The sequence below is a fragment of the Pseudoliparis swirei genome, chromosome 4 (genome assembly GCF_029220125.1).
Source record: "Pseudoliparis swirei isolate HS2019 ecotype Mariana Trench chromosome 4, NWPU_hadal_v1, whole genome shotgun sequence".
Lineage (NCBI taxonomy): Eukaryota > Metazoa > Chordata > Actinopteri > Perciformes > Liparidae > Pseudoliparis > Pseudoliparis swirei.
Genome location: NC_079391.1, coordinates 32,055,790 through 32,079,920, shown reverse-complemented (window position 1 = coordinate 32,079,920; position 24,131 = coordinate 32,055,790). Strand labels below are relative to the sequence as shown.

The following is a 24,131-nucleotide window of genomic DNA, read 5'->3' as shown; positions in this document are numbered from 1 at the left end:
GCACTGTGTGGCTCTCGCCTCCGAGTAAATATATTATCTATGAAACGCTGACTGCACACGAGGGCAGAAAGACATAGTTAGTGTGCACAAGACTTGTTAAAGACACACACACACACACACACACACACACACACACATACTTGTTATGCAGCCAGCGCTCTCTCTGCGTCTCAGTAGAAGGGCGATGGGTATTTATAAAATGCCCTCGGAGACATTCGCATCCCCCAAAAAAAGGGACCAGAGTCCCAAAGAGCCAGAACATCGGTTCCTCGGAGCAGCCGGCGAGCGTTGTGCGACACTCTGGATTTTAAATGTCGTGTTTATTGGGTCACATCGCCGTAATCAGAATCTGACACTTAGTAGGAATCATTTTTCAGGGTTATACGAGGAGATGAACGGCACTCGAACGACAAAGAAAAACAAAAAGGCTGCAGAGAGGAAAGTAAAACTAATCAACGGACGCCATTTGGGGAATTCCGGTTGTCGTTAGCTCGAGACTCTTTATTGTTACGATGTTTACTGAGGGAATAAATCAAGAGAGGAGTAGAGTCCTTTTATAAAGACTTCTATTCAACCAGAGGAGTCGCCCCTGGTGGTCAGTAGAGAGAATGCAGCTTTAACACGTGAAGCATAGACTTCTATACAACCAGAGGAGTCTCCCCCTGGTGGTCAGTAGAGAGAATGCAGGTTGAAGTCCTTCAGCGTCGGCTTCACCTTGAGCATGCAGCCATAACAGGGCAGCAAAAATATCACGCTGTGTTCTGCAGCAGAATGCGAGATTAGCCGTGGACAGACAGAGGTGCACACACAAACACACACACAACCGGTTGCACGATGCACGAGAGCCGCATCGAATGATTTTTTTAAATGACAGCTGCAAATTCCTGCTTTCAATCTACTGCGAGTTATTTTCTGTTTCTGAATAAACGTGCGTCTCTCTCACTTATTACGCCGAGCGGCCCGAGCGTTTCCCCGACAGCGTTCGTGACTCGTCCTCAAATCTCTTCATCTCTCCGCCGCAAATCAATTTTGAACACTGCTCATCAAAAAGGGGTGTGTGTGTGTGTGTGTGTGTGTGTGTGTCAGCTACAATGCTTCAGAGAGAGAGAGGGAAGACATTTACACACCAACATGAAACATGCAACTGACGATAAACAGACGGCAACCAAAATATTCGTTTGATGTGTGATCGTATCAGTGTGGAAAAAAATAAATGTATTTTCCCAACCAGCCGCCTTCTGGCTGAGAGAGAGGAAATCAACTGTTTTTGCTCTTGCCTGCCCTTCCTCGCCACAAGGTCTTCCTCACCTCTTCAAAGTTGCCCTCCATGGGCTTGTAGGCCAGCAGCAGGACGGACCTCATCAGGTCCCCCACCAGGATGAAGTCCCCCTTGGTCTTCAGGTACAGCGCCATGATGTTGTTGTAGTGGTTGCACTCGGTCCTCAGCTCCTTCTCCGCCGTCCACTCGTATAGACGCACCTGACACACACAAGCCGAGTCAGCGTTTTTTGCGGTATCGATTAGCGAGGCCGACTTTTTAAAAAGTCCCGCCTCGATGATTAACCGCCTCGAGCGATCAGCTGCCACGTTACGCGAGGAGTTAACGGATCATTATGAAACCATGGGGGGGAAAAAAACAAGAAAGTCTTCCACGCGGTCCTAAAGGAGAAGCTCAGATGGTATTTGTTTTATTTATTATATATATCAATATTTATAAATATATATAAATGTAGTGTATATACAAATATATTTATAAATATATATAAATATACTGTATCTATATATAAATATATATACTGTATATATATATATATATAAATACTGTATATAAATATATATACTGTATATATATATTTATATAAATATATTTATAAATATACTGTATATATATATAAATAAATATGTATATATAAATATTGAAATATAAAAATATATATATATAGAAATATATATATACATTTAAATATATATATATATATATATATAAAGAAATACTTTTATTGGGAAAATCTTTCAAATATCTAAAGGACCTCGTCCAGTGACCGGCATCGTCTCCATTTGTTTATCATATTGTTTTTTACACAGCAGAAATAAAACCTGCATGCTTCTCAGCTTTCTTTTCAAAGTATAAAATAATCTTAAATATATTGTTGATAGTTTTATGCATCGAAAAATTTAAAATAGTAATATTAATGAGGAGGAGGAGAAGGAGGAGGAGGACGGCGTCGCAGATGCGTTTACATCCTGTTTTCAACCAACGTTAGCCGAGCACTTGTTGGTGAAGATAAGGACGAGCTCACCGGATATAACACGTTAGATCATGCTATTTTAAAAATACATTTATTTTAAAGACGTGCTGGTCGGCAGATTCTGTTTAATCTAGTTTTGAGCTAAACTAAGCTAAACTATGCTAAGCTAAGCACCTGCTGGCTGTAGCTTCACATCTCCCTTACAGACACGAGTGAAATAAGAAAAATGAACCTCATTTCCATGTTGTCCTAAACGGCTGCTGAATAAAACATCGACATTTAGTTTGCGTTCCAAGTCGACGCCAAGTATCGCGCTTATAGAAAATAATATGTTAATACGAGCATCAATGACACCATGTGGTGACAGATGGAGAGGCCGTCAGTCAAACCCCATCTTGCTTTTGAGGGAAAATGTCCTGTTATTTGATAAAAGGGAGAATTAATCTGAACACGCGCGCCATCGCTATACGTTTTAAACCCCGATGAGATCTCGTCGCTCCCAGACGAGTCCAAACGGACAACTTCCGCGGGGGATAACCGCTCCAGCTGGGGAAATCTCCCCCAAAAAAAGAAGCCGTTTCATCATATTGACAGAAATATGGGAGTTGTTTTCCTCCGAGTGACAGTGATGAACTGTTCGCCGGCTTCAGCCGAGGAAGGAATGCCGGAGGAAAGAGGACAAAGAGAGGAAATTTAAGAAAAGATGTCATGAGCGACGAACGTCAGACATCGACACCGTGTTGCATTAAGTGACTCCAACAAAAAGGGGGACATTAGAGTTAGTCCTTAATGACTGGATGACATTTGGGGGGTGACGGTGAGTTTAGAGGCGACTGATTCAGATTCAGAGAAACCCAAATAAAACAAATGTGACTGAACGTTGATGTCGGTGCAACTTTAACTCATTTATCGCCAATTAGAAACACTCGCTGGTTTAATTTCGGGTGAAACGCCTTCGTCCGATTGGGCGAAAGGAAAGCGTCGAGCGGAGGAAGCGGCAGGAACCCCCCACTCCATGTCTGGAGAGACGAAGCTTCCCCGTCACGGTTTAATCATTTAAACCATCTATAGTAGGCGTGGATGAGCCTGGTGTTACGGGGGGGGGGGGGGATTTTTACTGTTGAAATTACTTCAAAGAAAGTTTTTTTTTTTTTTAAACGTCACATTTCCCCTGTGGTACATTTTGTGTGAAATATACGTATGTATGTATATATATATATATATATATATACACACACGTATATATACACATATATATATACACATATATACACAAATACACCACTCACTGTGCTGTTGATGCTGGCCAGCAGTTTTCCGTTGAACTCCACCATGGAGTAGACGGCTCCCTTCACCTCCTTCTCGGCCACCGTCTGCAGCTTACCTGCAGCAGGGAGCACAGCGGCGTCACATGGGCGCCGACGGTGGAACTCCAGAACCACGGGGGTCTACAACCCCCGACAGCCGGGAGAGAGGAGGAAGAAGAGGAGAGGAAACACACAAAGAGAAAAGGGGGAAGACGGTGGCACGGAAAGTCAAAGAGGAGGATAAATGAAGGTGCGGCGCACCTTGAGAGGGACGCGGTAGGAAAGGAAATGAGAGGGAATCGGTATCGGGGGGGTGGAGATAAGAAAGAGATGAGAAAGAGATGAGAAAGAGATTAAGAGAGCACGGGAGGACGGAGTGTCCGCGGGCCAAGAAGGAAACGACACCGCGGGGGGGAGGGAAGGAAATGAAACCTGTTGAAGGATGAAGAGGGAGGGAGGGAGAGAGAGGGAGGGAGAGAGGGATGGAGAGAAAGAGAGAGAGGGGGATGGAGAGAGAGAGAAGGCTGGAGAGAGAGCGAGAGATGGAGAAAGAGAGAGAGGGATAGAGAGCGAGAGAGAAGGACGGAGAAAAGGATGGAGAGAGAGAGGGATGGAGAGAGAGAGACTGACCGTCGGTGTAGTGGAAGACGATGATGCGCCCCTGCTTAGGCTCCGCCTCCTCCGGGTACACCATGGCGGTGCCGACGATGAAGTACACCGACGGGTCTTTGCCCAGGCGGCACGACACCATGCTGAGGGCGTACTCACTGGGCAGGAACTGGTGGGCGTGGAGGACTGACGGAGACACCACCCGTTACACCACCAGAGGACTGACGGAGACACGCTACACCACCAGAGGACTGACGGAGACACGCTACACCACCAGAGGACTGACAGAGACACGTTACACCACTAGAGGACTGACGGAGACACGTTACACCACCAGAGGACTGACGGAGACACGTTACACCACCAGAGGACTGACGGAGACACGTTACACCACCAGAGGACTGACGGAGACACGCTACACTACCAGAGGACTGATGGAGACACGCTACACCACCAGAGGACTGACAGAGACACGTTACACCACTAGAGGACTGATGGAGACACGCTACACCACCAGAGGACTGACGGAGACACGTTACACCACCAGAGGACTGACGGAGACACGTTACACCACCAGAGGACTGACGGAGACACGTTACACCACCAGAGGACTGACGGAGACACGCTACACCACCAGAGGACTGACGGAGACACGTTACACCACCAGAGGACTGACGGAGACACGTTACACCACCAGAGGACTGATGGAGACACGCTACACCACCAGAGGACTGACGGAGACACGCTACACCACCAGAGGACTGACGGAGACACGTTACACCACCAGAGGACTGACGGAGACACGTTACACCACCAGAGGACTGACGGAGACACGTTACACCACCAGAGGACTGATGGAGACACGTTACACCACCAGAGGACTGACGGAGACACGTTACACCACCAGAGGACTGATGGAGACACGCTACACCACCAGAGGACTGACGGAGACACGTTACACCACCAGAGGACTGACGGAGACACGTTACACCACCAGAGGACTGATGGAGACACGTTACACCACCAGAGGACTGACGGAGACACGTTACACCACCAGAGGACTGACGGAGACACGTTACACCACCAGAGGACTGACGGAGACACGTTACACCACCAGAGGACTGACGGAGACACGTTACACCACCAGAGGACTGACGGAGACACGTTACACCACCAGAGGACTGATGGAGACCCGTTACACCACCAGAGGACTGACGGAGACACGTTACACCACCAGAGGACTGACAGAGACACGCTACACCACCAGAGGACTGATGGAGACACGTTACACCACCAGAGGACTGATGGAGACACGTTACACCACCAGAGGACTGATAGAGACACGCTACACCACCAGAGGACTGACGGAGACACGTTACACCACCAGAGGACTGACGGAGACACGTTACACCACCAGAGGACTGATAGAGACACGCTACACCACCAGAGGACTGATGGAGACACGTTACACCACCAGAGGACTGATGGAGACACGCTACACCACCAGAGGACTGATAGAGACACGCCACACCACCAGAGGACTGACGGAGAAGTTTGAAGACTAAAAAGTCCAATCTATATATATATATTTTTTTTTAAACGTACAAATTTCATAACATAAAAGTTCTTTTCAGACGTTTTTTTTTTACTAAGTATAATGTGGACGAGACTCTTCTGTATTTTAAAGTGATGAGTCAGTGAAACGTGTCTCTCTGTATTCAATGCACGTCAATAATGATGATGTAATAGATTCTCATGAATATTGAGATGAAAGTCTAAATAAAGCCCCTTTAACATATCTCATTCATTTTTGCATTACACACATTTAAAAGTCTTCTTCCAAGACAAATTCATTCCTGGGGAGTAAACTAACAGAATAATAATCCAAACTAAAATTCATTTTCGTTCTCTCTTCGCATAAATAACCTTTAAACGTCCGCCGATCTAAATACCAGAACATTAAATAACTAAATAATATTTTCTCTTCCACACAAGCGAGGGCCGAGTGGAGGTTTGTTTACGTCTCGACGCCGCTCGGCTTCTTGCTCAATTACGCAACCCTTTTTTATAAAATCTACTTTTAGTAAACCGGCACAAAGCGGCGTCCCCCCCGGACGTGCATCAGGCGCCCGTTAGACACGAGTTAATCTTATTAGATAAAACCACTGCGGATCTCAGCGGCGGAATGAATAAATGATTGCAAAACACACACACACACACACACACACACACACACACACACACACACACACACACACACACACACACACACACACACACACACACACACACACACACACACACACACACACACACACACACACACACACACACACACACACACACACACACACACACACCTCAGTGTGCGCCTATGAAGCTGCAGGAGGACGGATAGGGGATCCCACGCCAAGCGAGGGAGGCGAGCTCGCCGTGGGATCCCCTATCCGTCCTCCTGCAGCGGGGCCCTCATTTGCATATCATTAGCATATCATTAGCATATGATCCCTCGCTAATGCATGCCGGTGCGGTCGCTCCTCTTGGTGCAGCGGAATCTGCATTGCAAAGCAGAGGTGCTAGTCAGCGTCAGGGGGGGGGGGGGGGGGGGTCCCACATGGAGACCGGGGTGCAGGGGCACTATGGGATTATGGGATGCCCGTGGTTGGTGTTGCGCAATACGGACACAAATCGCCCTTTTCATGCCGAATGGCTTTAAAAATGAACATCGATATTTAAAGTTGTGCTTTTGTGCGATGCTTTGTGAAGACCCGTCGCTCATTGAATTCACTCGGCAAAGAAAAAGTAAAAAAATATCTCCATTACAAGCCTTAAAATCATTTCTTAGGAGGCGAGGTCGAGGACAGCGCTCACGGGATTTTAATATCAAACATTTCTAAATACTAAGTATGAATGAATGACTAATATTAAAATAGAACGATGTTGAAAAAATGAAAACACGGTTTGATTGTAAAATAAAAAACAACCGCGGAGAGTTTTCCTGCTCGGACATTGTTCGCCTCCTCACCTTCGAAGGTGTGCTGGTCCACCACCAGCAGACTGTGGACCTCCACCTCTTCACCAAAGGACGTCTCGTGGGGAGAAGTGCTGCTGGGGAAGAGCTTGCTGGAGCTCACGCTGCTGGAGAGAGCCTGCAACGAGGAAGAGTCAGGGTCAGGAGGAAGGGTCATTAGGAAGAGTCAGGAGGAAGTGTCAGGAGGAAGAGTCAGGATGAAGAGTCAGGAGGAAGTAACATGAGGAAGACTCAGGAGAAAGAGTCAGGAGAAAGAGTCAGGAGGAAGAGTCAGGAGGAAGAGTCAGGAGGAAGAGTCAGGAGGAAGACTCAGGAGGAAGACTCAGGAGGAAGACTCATGAGGAAGACTCATGAGGAAGACTCAGCAGTCAGGATGAAGCGTCAGGAGGAAGACTCGGGAGGAAGAGTCAGGAGGAAGAGTCAGAAGTCAGGAGGAAGACTCAGGAGTCAGGAGGAAGACTCGGGAGGAAGACTCAGGAGGAAGACTCAGGAGTCAGGAGGAAGACTTAGGAGGAAGACTCAGGAGTCAGGAGGAAGACTCGGGATAAACTTAATGAAAAAGGTTGTGAAGCGTTTCTCTGTGAGCTCCAGCGACACTGAAGGCACCATCTGGAGCAGCAGATGTGGTGCATTTAAAAAACCAGGTAAACATCGTTCACGCGTTCGAGGCTTTGTTGTTCCGACACAGAACAGATAAAACGGCCCCTCCCCCCCCCCCCCTCTGGGGGAGCTAAAGAGCCGAGTGGACACGCCGTCGCGTCAATCTGGCTGAGAGGAGTCGCGGAGGAGCTCCGCGGGTATAAATCTCTCTTAATTGTTGGTCCTCCAACTCGTTCCCCGGATTCCTCCACAACAAAACTCTAACAAAGACGATTGTGTTTAATGGCGTTTGAACTCGTTTTGAACTCCTGCGATAGAAACATTGAGAGTCAGTCTCACAACTGGCTGAGCCTCCTCCTCCCGGTAGGAACACGCTTCTGCCTCACACGACAACATTAGTGAGCAGACTAATCTCCGATAGGCACTCAGCGGTGCGTCAGCCGGTAGTAACGTTAGACGGTAGTTAAGCTGGCTGGTAGTTACGTTAGCCATTAGCCTTAAAAGACTAATGGAGTGAGCAGACCCGGTGGCCGAGAGGCACTCAGCGCTGCATCAGCCGGTAGTTACGTTAGACGGTAGTTACATTAGCCGGTAGTTACGTTAGTCGACCACACCGTTCCCCTCCATCCCACCGTGCTCCTGGTCGGCCGTGCACTGAGCCGTGAGGAGCAGGCAGTCAAAACTAAATGGTGTTTTTGGAGAAACTGAGTCACTGAAACCACGAGAGGTCCTGCAGCCGTACAACAATATACTGCTGCGGCAGAAATGAAGCTGGGCCGCGGACGGACAGAGAGGTGCACACACACACACACACACACACTCACGATGCTCCTGGCTGAGACAATAATTACATTTAACAAATACTATTTTAGAACGAAAACCGGCTTAAAAGACGATTTCGACACTGTGAAAAGAAAATGATCAGAAGCATTGAGATTTAAATCCTGGTTTAGAGAACACCGGCTCCAGGAAACCCGCTGAGCGACCAACAGGGCCAGACGCGTAAACATAATGTCCTCCTCCGGCCCGCCCGGTCGGATAAGAGAGCAAAACAAGCGCGCCCCGTGGGCGGTTGTTCGGGAGCAGCTCCCGCACCTGAGTGCTCGCGCTGGGCCGCACGGCGGACGTGGAGCCGCTCACGTCCTGGATCTCCACCCGGCTGGAGAGAACCCCGAAGCATTGGGACACCTCCTGGTAACAGATCCGCCTGGTGGGGGAGAGTCAAGGTCAAGAAAAGGAAGACGTTAGAAATAAAATAAAAGACATTGTGAAATCTCAGTTCATACATGAGTATAACCTTAGATAACACAAATGCATGAGAGACAATCGTTGGATTAAAAGAATATTATTATATTTAATCAAACTGCGTAAATGACCGTATGAATATAGCAGAATGTCCGTGACTTTTCCAAAACTTTGGGGATTTCTCCAGGTATTCCATGACCGTACGAACCCTGATAAAAGATGCAACAACCTGGAGTCGTCGCTTAAACGTCTTGAGCTCAAAAACATGCAAAATGTGCAACAAACAGACGAATCCAACACGGAGGAGGAGGTTGGGTACTGATCCTCAGTTCCTCAGCCTGAGGACACTGACCTGGGCGACTCGTAGAGGGGGACGGTCCGGATGTGGAGCTTCTGGATCTCGTCGATGGTGCCGATGGTCAGCGTGCTGTTGTTGGCCAGAGCCAGACTGTTGGGAACGAAAAGCACGACGCCGTGTTAGTATATCTGTGTTAGTATATCTGTATTAGTATATCTGTATTAGTACATCTGTATTAGTACATCTGTGTTAGTACATCTGTATTAGTATATCTGTGTTAGTATATCTGTATTAGTACATCTGTATTAGTACATCTGTGTTAGTATATCTGTGTTAGTATATCTGTATTAGTATATCTGTGTTAGTACATCTGTATTAGTATATCTGTGTTAGTATATCTGTATTAGTACATCTGTATTAGTACATCTGTTTTAGTACATTTGTTTTAGTATATCTGTATTCGTATATCTGTGTTAGTATATCTATATTAGTACATCTGTATTAGTACATCTGTATTAGTACATCTGTTTTGGTACATTTGTTTTAGTATATCTGTTTTAGTACATTTGTTTTAGTATATCTGTGTTAGTATATCTGTGTTAGTATATCTGTGTTAGTATATCTGTGTTAGTATATCTGTGTTAGTATATCTATATTAGTATATCTGTGTTAGTACATCTGTGTTAGTATATCTGTGTTCGTAGATCTGTATTAGTAGATACACTACCGTTCAAAGGTTTGGGGTCACTTAGAAATGTCCTTATTGATCAAAGCTCTGTTTCTTTCAATGAAGATAACATTAAATTAATCATAAATACTCTCTCTACATAGTTAATGTGTAAATGACTATTCTCTGGTGTGTAATGAAGTCTCTACAGAGGTGTGTAGAGGCCCATCTCCAGTGTTCTAGTGGCACATGGTGTTATCGCCTTAGAAGACTAGCGGAGGGGGAGAAAACCCTTGAAAACCCTTTTTATGTGAGCGCAGCTGAAAACAGTTAAGCTGGTGAGAGAAGCTATAAAACTGGCCTTCCTTTGAGCCACAAAAGAACTACATTAATATTTAAAATAAAAATTATCATTCTAAACTTGTATAGTCTTGACTATATTTATATTAATGTTGCAATTAATTGAATAAATAAAAATCGAAATTGCTGGGTGACCCCAAACTTTTGAACGGCAGAGTACACGCTCACTTCCTGTAAGAGGGAGATTTTAAAAACGCGTTGGGAGAGGTGCGAGCGTCCGGCCGGCCGACCTGTCGGGGTAGCCCTCGGAGTTGAGGGGGCACATGTAGTTGACCTCCTTCAGGTTGACGTTGGAGAACACCAGCTTGTGGTTGGAGGAGTAGATGACGGTGGGCCGGTCGGAGCAGGCGAACACGTTGGAGGTGGAGAGCGACCGGAAGGTCCGCAGCACGGTGGGCTGGGTGCCCAGGGTCACCTTCTTGCGCTCGCTCAGGGCGCCTAGAGGGGGAGGAAAGGAGGAAAGGAGGCAGGGTTCACACACATGTCGACCAATGGGTGTCCAGGACTTTAAACCAAATTTCCATAAGCAAACATTTTGTGAAATCTCAGCTCGTACATGAAAAAGTGAGAAATCGTCGTCTTTAAACTAACAAAGAGAACTCCAAAGTATACAGTATATAACCTTAAATAACTCAAATGAAGCGTATGCGGCTTATATTTCGAGCGTCATATATAAAAAGGGCACAAACCCTTCTTTTAATTCAGATTAATTACTTTAAATCAACTCAGACGTGGGTCCTTTAATTACTTTAAATGTGAATAGAACACATTTCCAGGACTTTTCCAAATATGTGGGATTTTTGTTTCTCCAAAACCTTTCGAGGCCTGGAATTAACCATTTCCAAATTCCATGACTGTTCCAGGTTTTCCATGACTGTACGAACCCCGAGGAGGAGATGGTTAAAGTCCATCCTCTTTTATGGTGGTTAAGCCCCGCCCCCTCTACGCTTCCCAGCTCAGATTCTCGTTCCTTCTCTTTAAATCACGACTAACAGTCTTAATATTACGCATCGTGTTCGGCGGCTTTTTCGCCGTAAACAGCCGGATCGTAAAACGCGATCTGCATCGCAGATTGGAGGAAGAGAAAGAAAAAGAGACGGATGATTTCATGGAGGTATTGGCAGATTGTTTTTGTTATAGCAGCCAATCGACGAGGCTCCGCACTATAGACTCATGGAGACCAACACAAGTTATACACGTTATCTTTTTACTTATTTCCATAAAAACGCACAATTTGAACGATGACGTACTTTATTGATTCAAAAGATCTCGACATTAGTAGTTTAAATTTTTTGGTACATTGACGTGAAAACAACTGAATTTATTCAAGTTGCTCCCCAAAGCTCAATTTAAAACATTAAAAATTAAAAAAATTAAAACTTCCCGCTGCCGTCAGGCTGCACAACAAACTGCAGTAGATCACTGGAGCTCTTGGAAAACTCAGCACTTTATGTTTCCTCTGTATATTTAGTATTTTGTATTCTTATTGTGTTTTGTATTTTATTTTTATTTTCTATTAATACTCTGATGTGCACCCGCTGCTGTGATCCTGAAATGTCCCCACTGTGGGACAAATAAAGGAATATTTAATCTAATTACGTTTGAACACATCGTGATGCAACACAATTTAGCTTCGCCCAGTCCTATATTTCACGTAACGGAACCTGAAGGCATCGTAATGTAACTGAACGGCGCCGCCGACCCGTCTGTTCCAACGCAGACGTGCGGGTGGAAAAAGAACACGCTTAACATCTTATTAAATCCCCTACGAGCCGCGGGAATAACCCGCTTTACGTTTATATTCTCGTGTACGTGATGATGACATCCAGGTTTCTCATCGCCGCATCGACTATTCAGTCCACTTGACATCATCAAAAGGTTAAATAAACCAAACAGGCGTCTCTTTAAAAAAGGTCAAGAGAGCCCGGAGAGCGGCTCAGACAGCGATCAATGGAGGAGGAATTAAAGGGCTCTTCGCGCGGAGGCCCGGCTTGTGTGTTCCGCGCTCTTTAATTTGCTTTCTTTTATTCCTTGAAATTGCATCACTCGGGCTCCTTGACCGGGTGATGTCATCTCAGCGACGCCACCCGGTGGTCTCGGGTCTCGGGGACTTAAGGAGAGAGCTCGTCGCTTCTGCCCCGCGACTGAGCTGCAGGAGGAGGATGCAGCTTGAAGTCGGGCTCTACGTCGCCCTCTGCTGTCGCCGCGGCGACGGACACGCCTCCAAACGACGACGACAACAACGCTCCTACAGAGATGTAAATAATCTAGTGTACGCAAAGAAGTTTGCTTCAGGCTGCAAAGTTTAAACCACCGAATATAGAGACGAACCACGCCCACCTGACGCTGCGTTCGCACCAAGAGCGTTGAGAATATTCGCAACGCGTGACTCGCTTGACCGTTTGTGGCAGCAGGAGGGGGCGGGGCTTATCTCTGTGGAAACGTTATTATTTCCTCCATTCGGGACGCCAGCTTGTCTAAACCTTCTTCCTGCTGAAAAAGTTAGAAAATGTTGCCTATTGAGAGCGTACGACGACTTATATTTTGAGCGTCTTTCTTTAAAAAATATATTAATTATTTCAAACTCGGCGTAAATGAACATGTGATTTTAACACATTTCCATGACTTTTCCAAAACTTTGATGATTTAAGTTTTTTTCCATGACTTTTCCAGGCCTGGAAATGACCATTTTAAATTCCATGACTTTTCCAGGTTTTCCATGACCGTACGAACCCTGACAGTTCTAAACGCATTATTCGACAATTTTCCCGGGAAGAAAAAATGCGCCGTTCTCGTCCGTCGGCGCCGGTGCGACTTACCGGTCTGCAGGTCCAGACCGAAGTAGAAGAGTGCTCCGTCTCCCAGCGCGCACAGCAGGTAGTAGCTGCCTTCGAAGGTGGTCATGAGGATGGAGCGAGGGATGATCTCTGAGGACACGGACACACACACACACGCACACACCCACACACACACACACGTCATCTTTTATCTGCTCTGTGCAGAAAGCAAAGCGAACAACAACAGTGATAAATTCCTGCAAAAATGTGTCTGTCGGGAAATAAATCAATAACACGGCTGGCAACTTTATTAAAAAACGAAAGAGAAGAAACAATTGAAACGCCGCGGGGTAAAATATGAAGTCTTCCGTCTCTTTTCCGTTTACCAAACGTCACTTTCTGTCTGCGTGTTACCACGGTAACGTAGAGCCAATACAACACCGAATATTACATCACAGAACGACGTGTACATCACGAGCGTCGATCGAAACGGGACGCCGGCGTTAAATTTGAAGGTTTTTAAACGTATGAGAAGCTCGAGTCTGTTGCACCCCGTCCTCGTTAGTGGCGCGCGAGCAGCTGTCAATCCAGGTGCACTCTGGGAAAATAAGCATGAGCAGACATTCTTCACGGCTGAAGCGCTCTAATTGGGGCGGAGGTGGGCGTCGCCGCGGCGCGTCCTCTCCAGAGACCCGCCGGCTCTGTGATCACTTTAAGCCCCCAGAAAAATAAATAAAACAAGTCTTCTTTGCATATTTGAACATTACGAGTTTAAATTATTTCCAAACGTCTTGAATGCCGCACTAAAAGCGTTTTGGGCTGGCGGCATGGCACGACGAGAGAAACGAAGCGCTTCGTGGAGAATATAGAGATACGATCCGACGGCGACGACCGCTGAGCTTTAGAGGCGCCGATGGGCGGAATGCTAGGCGTTTCCTACCGTTTCCAGTCTTTATGCTAAGCTAAGCTAACTGGCTGCTGCTTCACATTCACCACACGGGTGCGAAAAGGTTTTTTTTTCCCCCTCTCGTCCGACTCGCCCGCACTCGACCAATCACACGACCAATCACACGCGTTACTTCAGCAGCACAAAGGAGTTTTACTTCTTTTCTGGTTTTCCTTTTGAGGAAGAACATGATTTTGGCACATAAATAAATTTATAAAAAGGTAACTCAGTGGAATTGACTACAAAGAATACACTAAATCAATGTAAGTGAGTGACTAATCGCCATCGCTATATAAAAGAATAAAAGCAGATTTTGATTGGTTGGTTTTCTCTCGCCGGGTTTTGAATCGTTGCTTTTTGTGAATCTGTAGAGCCATGAAAACATTGTGTGTGCTGCAGAAACTCTCTCTCTCTCTTTCTCTCTCTCTCGCTCTCGCTCACCTCCGCCCAGCATTTCCTTGTGCAGGGCTGTGAAGCACGGCAGTTTGAGCACCCGGGCTGAGATGTCGGTCCAGAGGCCCACGGCGCACAGCGGCGACTCGCCGCCGCCCTCCCCCAGGGGCGTGATGTCCAGGCAGGCCACCTCGTGCTCCATCTCCGTGGTGCTGAGAGAAGGTGGAGGCAGGACGTGAGGGGGCGTTCAAACACACGGTGGAGCAAAACGCACAACACATTTATGACTTTTTGTTCTCCTCTCTCTCTCTGTATACGACCTGTCAATCACCTTGTAGCCCCGCCCCTAAAGCATCCCCTGCTTTATGGTCTGTTTGACTCTAAATGACCATCATGTCCTAAATGATGACATCATGCTGTATAGAAGAAGACTAGAAACTAGAGACAGACATAAACTCATGTTTACAATGTTTACTGAGGGAATACATCAAGAAAGAAGTAGAGTCATTATATAGACTTCTATACAACCAGAGGAGCCCCCTGGTGGTCAGGAGAGAGAATGCAGCTTTAACAAATGAAGCATAGACTTCTATACAACCAGAGGAGTCGCCCCCTGGTGCTCAGGAGAGAGAAGCAGAGAGAGCATGTTGGTAACTTTGCTCACGAGGGAGATAACATCTACTCTCATCTCTCCTATTGCTCATAAAGCAAATATTGATTTATCAGGCATATAACTCATAGGATTTACAATATATGTCCATACTCTAACATAATCAATATCCGAAATGTGATGAAAAGAGGTGAAGTTGTGATGAAGATAAGCATGAATTTAAAAAAGGTTTAAAGGCCCTGAACTCCTGAGTCGTACTGGAACCAGGCTACTAATCAATAATGCAAATATATAATTATATGTGTGGAGCAACATTTATGTTGCCTTCAACATCTTTAACCCAGCTATAAATATCTTGTATTTTAAGGTTTCTTTGCGACTCGCAGCGCATTGACGTCGGCCGAACAATATTTCACAGCTCTGGTGAGACTTTTGACTCGGTTCATTTTTTTTTGTGAGTTACAAACAAACACTGAGCTTCAGGCGAGCTGACCACATTTTTACAAGCTGTGTGTTTCTCTATTAAAGCTGCTGTGAAAAACCGTCTCGGAGCAGCTTTATTGAAATGGTGGCACATAGGAGCCACGAGGGCAACCAAGAAATGTTATATAACGTATGATTTTACTGCAACATCAACTCAAACTTTTCCACAGATTGAAAAAAAAGAAAGAGATTATAATAAAAACAATGAGTCAGAGACTAAGTTAATTAAAGCAAATTAAACTTTGATTCAAACAACAGCTCTGTTGGGTATTGTGTATTCAGTGTTATAGATAGATATAAATATATATATATATACATCTATATATAACTATAAATAATAAACATATATTAATTAAATATATTAAATAAATATATATATGTATGTATATTAAAATGTAATAAAAAATAAATCTATGTATATTTTGAAAGAAGAAAAAAAATTATTTATTTTTAAACAAATATAATTATGTATGTAAGATTATTCCTTGCAACTATAATTTGTTCACAAAAGTAAGTCAGGGTACAATATCCTTAAGAATTAAGTTACGTGGCTAACTCACAAGCTAAAGAGCTTCTTTATTACATTCGGGGATCTTTAAAAATATATATATATATGTTTATATATATTATCACTCCTCGGTGTTTCTGAACCTGCAAGCTGACCCAGTTTGCAGACGTCTCGGCATCAAGCCCCCGGACAGACGTGGCGGGGTTTATGTGAATAGTTTGACATTTTGGGGGAAAAGGCTTATTCAGTGTCCTGCAGAGTGTGGGATAAAGACGACTGATGGAAATCGCTCTCATGTCTCTGTGTACACAGAAAACTGTCTGCCGCACTCAATCTTCTTATCTCACTCTCACCGAGGAAGTTTAAAAGGGAAAGCTAATCCCCCTCCAAAAAATAGTCGTATCTTTATTCTCACCTGTAGTGCTATTTGATCAATCTAGACTGTGTGTGTGTGTGTGTGTGTATGTGTGTGTGAGAGAGAGTTGTCTGGTGTCTCTCACCTTGCAGAGGGAGGCACGCATCTAATAAATACATATATATATATAAATAAATATATACCTAAATTTAAATATAAATATATATAAAAATACCTAATATATATAGAGTGAGGTGGTCTAGCACATAAAGGGTCCTGTTAGTGAGGTGGTCTAGCACATAAAGGGTCCAGTTAGTGAGGTGGTCTAGCACATAAAGGGTCCTGTTAGTGAGGTGGTCTAGCACATAAAGGGTCCTGTTGGTGAGGTGGTCTAGCACATAAAGGGTCCTGTTGGTGAGGTGGTCTAGCACATAAAGGGTCCTGTTAGTGAGGTGGTCTAGCACATAAAGGGTCCTGTTAGTGAGGTGGTCTAGCACATAAAGGGTCCTGTTAGTGAGGTGGTCTAGCACATAAAGGGTCCTGTTAGTGAGGTGGTCTAGCACATAAAGGGTCCTGTTAGTGAGGTGGTCTAGCACATAAAGGGTCCTGTTGGTGAGGTGGTCTAGCACATAAAGGGTCCTGTTGGTGAGGTGGTCTAGCACATAAAGGGTCCTGTTAGTGAGGTGGTCTAGCACATAAAGGGTCCTGTTGGTGAGGTGGTCTAGCACATAAAGGGTCCTGTTAGTGAGGTGGTCTAGCACATAAAGGGTCCTGTTAGTGAGGTGGTCTAGCACATAAAGGGTCCTGTTGGTGAGGTGGTCTAGCACATAAAGGGTCCTGTTAGTGAGGTGGTCTAGCACATAAAGGGTCCTGTTAGTGAGGTGGTCTAGCACATAAAGGGTCCTGTTAGTGAGGTGGTCTAGCACATAAAGGGTCCTGTTAGTGAGGTGGTCTAGCACATAAAGGGTCCTGTTAGTGAGGTGGTCTAGCACATAAAGGGTCCTGTTGGTGAGGTGGTCTAGCACATAAAGGGTCCTGTTAGTGAGGTGGTCTAGCACATAAAGGGTCCTGTTAGTGAGGTGGTCTAGCACATAAAGGGTCCTGTTAGTGAGGTGGTCTAGCACATAAAGGGTCCTGTTAGTGAGGTGGTCTAGCACATAAAGGGTCCTGTTGGTGAGGTGGTCTAGCACATAAAGGTCCTGTTAGTGAGGTGGTCTAGCACATAAAGGGTCCAGTTAGTGAGGTGGTCTAGCACATAAAGGGTCCCATTAGTGAGGTGGTCTAGCACATAAAGGGTCCTGTTGGTGAGGTGGTCTAGCACATAAAGGGTCCTGTTGGTGAGGTGGTCTAGCACGTAAAGGGTCCTGTTAGTGAGGTGGTCTAGCACATAAAGGGTCCCTGAGGTAAAGTGGTCTGTAAAGCCTGTGATTTCCTTTGGAGAGTCTCAGTCAAAGAAAGAAACAGGCGTTCAGAGCTGCCGGTCGAGCAGTTAGTTACACATTTAGTCTGAAGTGTTCCACAACCTTTGAGCATTCGGCCGGGACTCAAACGCACCGCAGTCATATGTACTGCTCTGTCCGCGGCGACTTCCCTGTGAACGCTGCGCTGCAACAGAGTCGTCTGACAGTCGACGCGTGTGAACGCAGCTCCACCGTCCATCATGAACTCAGAGGTAAGCGTGGGTACCCAGAGGAGTCCGCTCCCCTTGGCATCTGTTGTAGCTGTTGGCTGCCATCAATGCTGCGTAACGCCTTTAAGTGGTACTTCATGCTCACGCTCCTCTGGAGATAAAATAACTCTTTGCAGTGGTTACAAATAGCTTTGCTTTTATAAACTACGCCGCCTGGTAGAGATTTTTAATTAAAATGTCCATTTAAATATACTTTCTTCCACTTTCTAGGTTAATGTGTGCAGCAGTGTTAAGCCCCTCCCTAAGGAGTTAAAGGAAGGATACATGAACGGATTTATAACGCGGTAACGTGCACAGCGCTAACTGCTTTATATCGTAACTACAAGAACTACTTTCTATCGTAAATATAGGAACTACTTTCTTTCTATCGTAAATACAAGAACTACTTTATGTGGAAATTTAAGAACTACTTTCTTTCTTCTAGAAATATAAGAACTACATTCTTTCTTTTGGAAATATAAGAACTACATTCTTTCTTTTGGAAATATAAGAACTACATTATTTCTATCGTAAATATAGGAAAAAATTTCCATAAAAAATATAAGAACTATTTTCTTTCCGTCGTAAACATAAGAACTACTTTTTTGATATCGTGAATATAAGAACTACTTTCTTTCTATCGTAAATATAAGAACTACTTTATGTGGACATATAAGAACTACTTTATGTGGACATATAAGAACTACTTTCTATCATAAATATAAGAACTACTTTATGTGGAAATATAAGAACTACTTTCTTTCTTTTGGAAATATAAGAACTAATTTCCATCGTAAATATAATAACTATTTTCTTTCTATCGTAAATATAAGAACTACTTTATGTGGAAATATAAGAACTACATTATTTCTTTCGTAAATATAGGAACTAATTTCCATCGTAAATATAATAACTATTTTCTTTCTATCGGAAATATAAGAACTACTTTCTTTCTGTCGTAAATATAAGAACTACTTTCTTTCTGTCATAAATATAAGAACTACTTTATGTGGAAATATAAGAACTACATTATTTCTTTCGTAAATATAGGAACTAATTTCCATCGTAAATATAATAACTATTTTCTTTCTATGGGAAATATAAGAACTACTTTCTTTCTATCGTAAATATAAGAACTACTTTCTTTCTGTCGTAAATATAAGAACTACTTTCTTTGTATCATAAATATAAGAACTACTTTCGTTGTGTGTGACGCCACGAACAAGAAGCTAAAACAAAAATAAATAAACGCCTGAACCAAAAGGCGAATAAACCTCCGCCAGCGTCCTACCTGATCTGTTTGAGCTCCCCGGTCAGGATCTGCAGGTAGTAGAGGGCTCGGCCCACGGCCAGCACCACCTGGGTGTGGTTGCAGGCGGCCACGCTGATGTTGCGGCCCTGCGGCTCCTTCCACTCGCTCACCAGCGCTTTGCTCTCCTGGAGCACCAGGCGCACCGAGCCCGACGTGATCTGCAGGGACACGCCGCTTTGAAAAGCACGCAATCAATCAGCGTTCATCTCAAGTCAATAAAAAAGTCAAGAACGGGGCTTTCTAGTTAGCCACCGGGTCCTCGGGATAAAAGTTTAGAAAGAAAAATGACTCTGGACTCTTTTATACAACACAATCGAGCGAATACAGATGTTTAGAAGACACAGTTAAAGCTTTTGAAGCAATTTCTTTTGATATACTTTTAAATAGAATGAGAATTAGGCGCATAAAAGCAAATAAAGTCAGCTGCAGTGTAGTTTGGTGAGATGGTCTCAGTGTAGTTTGGTGAGAGGGTCTCAGTGTAGTTTGGTGAGAGGGGCTCAGTGTAGTTTGGTGAGTGGGTCTCAGTGTAGTTTGGTGAGTGGGTCTCAGTGTAGTTTGGTGAGAGGGTCTCAGTGTAGTTTGGTGAGAGGGTCTCAGTGTAGTTTGGTGAGAGGGTCTCAGTGTAGTTTGGTTAGAGGGTCTCAGTGTAGTTTGGTGAGAGGGTCTCAGTGTAGTTTGGTGAGAGGGGCTCAGTGTAGTTTGGTGAGAGGGTCTCAGTGTAGTTTGGTGAGAGGGTCTCAGTGTAATTTGGTGAGAGGGGCTCAGTGTAGTTTGGTGAGAGGGTCTCAGTGTAGTTTGGTGAGAGGGTCTCAGTGTAGTTTGGTGAGAGGGGCTCAGTGTAGTTTGGTGAGAGGGTCTCAGTGTAGTTTGGTGAGAGGGGCTCAGTGTAGTTTGGTGAGAGGGGCTCAGTGTAGTTTGGTGAGAGGGTCTCAGTGTAGTTTGGTGAGTTTTCCATACAGCTTTATTAACGCTGTGCTTAGAAAACAAAGATACGTGAAAAGGAAACACAGCTCATGACATTTTGCTCCCACTAGAAAACACAAAAGAATCCCAACTTATTAATTAATGGAAAACCACAGCAGGTACAGAAATATGGCTCTATGAGAACGAAGGAGACATGTCCGGAAGAACATTAAGATAAGACGTTTGTGTTCATGCATTTGTGTGTTGGCATGTTCCCAAAAGGTGTGCGAGTACCCGGTGAAAGCCCCTCAGGTTAAAGAGAGGCACAATGTCATATTAGAATCTGAACAATGGGACGGGGAGAGAGAGGCGGGCGGCGCTGGAGAAGCAGTAATAAATAACAGACTGCACCAACAAGTCAAACCGTAAACGGAGGCGGATCCGTCTCGTTCAGCTCATCTGCAGAGGCCGAAACACGTGAGAGGAGGGGGGGGGGGCAAGCGCTGTCAAAGGAGACAGGAGGCAGGAAAGCAGCCGTGGAGCTCGTCGATTAAAATGCTTGCGTGGGAATTATTTGACTTATTTTAACCTCATCTGGCAGATTTTATTGTTACGTTGCCGTGCGCGTTAGAAAGTTATGGAATACCGCTGGGAAAACCCCCACTTCCCCTCCAGTTACACCTCGTTCACTCCACTTTCACTTCATCTTCAGATTGCCCGAAAAACTCACGGCGTTTATATCTTAAGGGATTTCGAGGCGACGCGCAAATAATCGTTCTGAGGGCGTTTTAAAGTGTTCCTTTAAAAATAAAAATAAAGTGCACGAAGCAACTCGTGACCGGTATCCTCCGAACCCTCCGGAGATGAAGAGCTCGGTGCCTAAAGCTCGGCGGCGGCGCTCAGCGCCGACATAACAAGATGCGAACAACTGCAGGTATAATTTTCGCCATTTAATAATAATATTGAGCATTTATTCCGTTGACTCCGCCCACCACGCGGTGTGTTTTAATGAGACGACCGAGGGCCAAAGGAGGAACTCCACAGCTGGGGGATTAAGTCAAAAGTTTAACATTTAAATAAGTCGCTCACGGCCAAAATGTGGAACTGTATTCCGGGTCAAATGAACCGACTCCGAGAGGCGAAGAAAAAGAACACGGCAGCAGTGTTGTCATAACAACCAGGACTTGAGGGTTGAGGGCCTCGCAGCTGACGTCCCGGAGGTTTCATCCTCATTTCGGGAAGAAGACGAAATGAAATAGAAAAAAAGGGTCGGCTAAAAAAGAAAGAAAGAGAGAATTGAAATGAACTGCAGGATTCATCTCGACCGAGTTTAAAAGACATGAAGTCCTTTAGCGCCGCGCACGGCTCCTTTCACTCATGTAAGATTCAGCAAAGTACATCATATCAGATGGGAGAAGGGGCCCGCAGTTGAATAAGTTATTTCTATAATTAATTCAGAATCGGTGGAAATTAGATGATATTTCTCTGTTGAACTGAAGTGTGTGTGTGTGTGTGTGTGTGTGTGTGTGTGTGTGTGGTGGGGGGCAGTCAGCTAATTGAGCGGTGGTGTTAAACCAACCGGAGCACGCTCGTTCGCCAACGGCTCATGTAGCACGAGTGTGTCCTTGAGTGTGTGTGTGTGTCTGTGTGTGTGTGAGGACAAGAGTGTGTGTGTGTGGACAAGAGAGTGTGTGTGTGTGTGTGCGTTTAGGAACCTGAATGAGTTGCTTGTGCGCCACGTTGCCGCAGTAAAACGTCTGCTGGTTGTCCACGAAGCCGGGAAGTTCGGTCTCCTCCACTTCCTCGCCGCTCAGCATTAACACTCTAAGGGGGGGAGGAAGAGGAGGAGGAGGAGGGGAAGAGACACACACACACTCTAGAGATGAGATAAAGGCATCCGGGGATGGACTACCTACACACACACACGAGCACTCACCGTGTCTGACCCACGAAAGACAGCACCAGCATGTCGTCCGTCTCCTTGCCGGCTTCGGAGCGGAGCGGCCACAAGCCTTCAAGGGATTTAGAGAGGAGGAAGGAGGGAGGAGGGAGGAGGAGGAGAAAAAGTTACTTTCTGCACCGTTCTGCAGTCGAAGAAGGAAACCAGAAGACATAACTCCGGCGAGTCTCCCGGCTGATCTTTAACGGCTCCATCAGTCAAATGTTAACAGGAAGACAAACGGGCTACAGATCCTCTCTGAGAGCATTGATTGGCCGATGAATAATTGCCCTCGTCGAGAGGCGTTCGGGGCAGACGGTCGATGAGCGTCTGGAGCCTAACGAGTGCGAGCGGACCTCGCCTCGCCTGCGTGTCTCAGTTCAGAGTCAAGTGATCCGTCTCGGGGGGGAACCTCCATGAAGGAGGCGTCCGTTAAACCTGACGGGGTTTCTTCAGCTCGACATCGCCGGTTTGCTAAATGAAAACAAGCCTTTCCAAATAACCCCGAGTGGTCCTCTCTTTTCTTAAAGTGGCGCGCAAACGACCTGCGACATCTGACGAGCGACAGCCTTGAGGTGTGTGTGTGTGTGTGTGTGTGGGAGGAGACACAAACCTTTGATTCCCGGCAGGTCGATGCTGGCGTGCTCGTGAATCCCGATGCCGTTGCGAATGATCCGAAGGGAGCCCTCCTTGAACGCACCGGAGCACGTCACCAGCTGGGAGCAGCAGAGACGGACAGAGATTCACATGTTTTGTTCTCTCTGTTTGTTTGTTTGTTTGTTTGTTTGTTTACCTGGCCCTGGCCCTGCCTCTCCAGGTCCACCACGCACATGTCCACGATGGGCCCCAGGTTGGTGAAGGTCTCCATCACCCCGACGTAGGAGCCCAGGTCGTTGCTGTCCACGTTGAGCTGCGGGAGGTTCAGACGCGTTAACACGACGACGTCGTCTTCTCACGGACCGTTTGTTACTTTCAGGAAGAGGTTATCGCCATGGAGATAATGTAGATAACCCATCGAGTCGAAGCAGAGCCGTGTTATCGGCCAACCAGACGCAGGAGAACGACGGAGACAAAAGAAGGAAGACAGAAAGTACAAAATAAAGAGGTGTGAAACCGACCTTCACCAACTGGGAGTCTCCCAGCCTGGAGCCCACGAACACAACGCCGTTATCCAGGTAGGTCAGACACTCGGCGATGGACGTCTGGGGGGGGGGGGGAGAGAGAGAGGGGAGAGAGAGAGAGGGGGGGGAGAGAGAGGAATGGAAGGAGAGAGAGAAAGAGATGGAAGGAGAGAGTGGGATGGAAGGAGAGAGAGTGGGATGGAAGGAGAGAGAGAGAGGGATGGAAGGAGAGAGAGAGGAATGGAAGGAGAGAGTGGGATGGAAGGAGAGAGAGAGGAATGGAAGGAGAGAGAGAGAAATGGAAGGAGAGAGAGAGTGGGATGGAAGGAGAGAGAGAGGAATGGAAGGAGAGAGTGGGATGGAAGGAGAGAGAGAGGAATGGAAGGAGAGTGGGATGGAAGGAGAGAGAGGAATGGAAGGAGAGAGAGAGTGGGATGGAAGGAGAGAGAGAGAGAGAGAGGAATGGAAGGAGAGGAATGGAAGGAGAGAGAGGAATGGAAGGAGAGAGAGGAATGGAAGGAGAGAGAGAGAGGAATGGAAGGAGAGAGAGAGGAATGGAAGGAGAGAGAGAGGGATGGAAGGAGAGAGAGAGGAATGGAAGGAGAGAGAGTGGGATGGAAGGAGAGAGAGAGGAATGGAAGGAGAGAGTGGGATGGAAGGAGAGAGAGGAATGGAAGGAGAGAGAGAGTGGGATGGAAGGAGAGAGAGAGGAATGGAAGGAGAGAGAGTGGGATGGAAGGAGAGAGAGA

The 24,131-nt window shown here is 45.8% G+C and overlaps 1 protein-coding gene across 1 annotated transcript in view; it reads right to left on the bottom strand.

Moving 5' to 3' along the window:
* ddb1 (damage-specific DNA binding protein 1) overlaps positions 1-24,131 on the bottom strand; it is a 36,177-nt gene that overhangs the window by 5,425 nt on the left and 6,621 nt on the right. The window contains exons 8-22 of the mRNA XM_056412471.1: positions 23,380-23,463; positions 23,055-23,171; positions 22,875-22,977; positions 22,259-22,334; positions 22,038-22,146; positions 19,399-19,577; positions 14,531-14,694; positions 13,186-13,293; positions 10,597-10,804; positions 9,394-9,489; positions 8,892-9,003; positions 7,191-7,314; positions 4,187-4,351; positions 3,539-3,633; positions 1,309-1,479 (exon numbers count right to left, since the gene is read on the bottom strand). Of these exons, the coding sequence (XP_056268446.1) occupies positions 1,309-1,479; positions 3,539-3,633; positions 4,187-4,351; positions 7,191-7,314; positions 8,892-9,003; positions 9,394-9,489; positions 10,597-10,804; positions 13,186-13,293; positions 14,531-14,694; positions 19,399-19,577; positions 22,038-22,146; positions 22,259-22,334; positions 22,875-22,977; positions 23,055-23,171; positions 23,380-23,463 (1,911 nt within the window). The remainder of the gene's footprint in view (positions 1-1,308; positions 1,480-3,538; positions 3,634-4,186; positions 4,352-7,190; positions 7,315-8,891; positions 9,004-9,393; positions 9,490-10,596; positions 10,805-13,185; positions 13,294-14,530; positions 14,695-19,398; positions 19,578-22,037; positions 22,147-22,258; positions 22,335-22,874; positions 22,978-23,054; positions 23,172-23,379; positions 23,464-24,131) is intronic.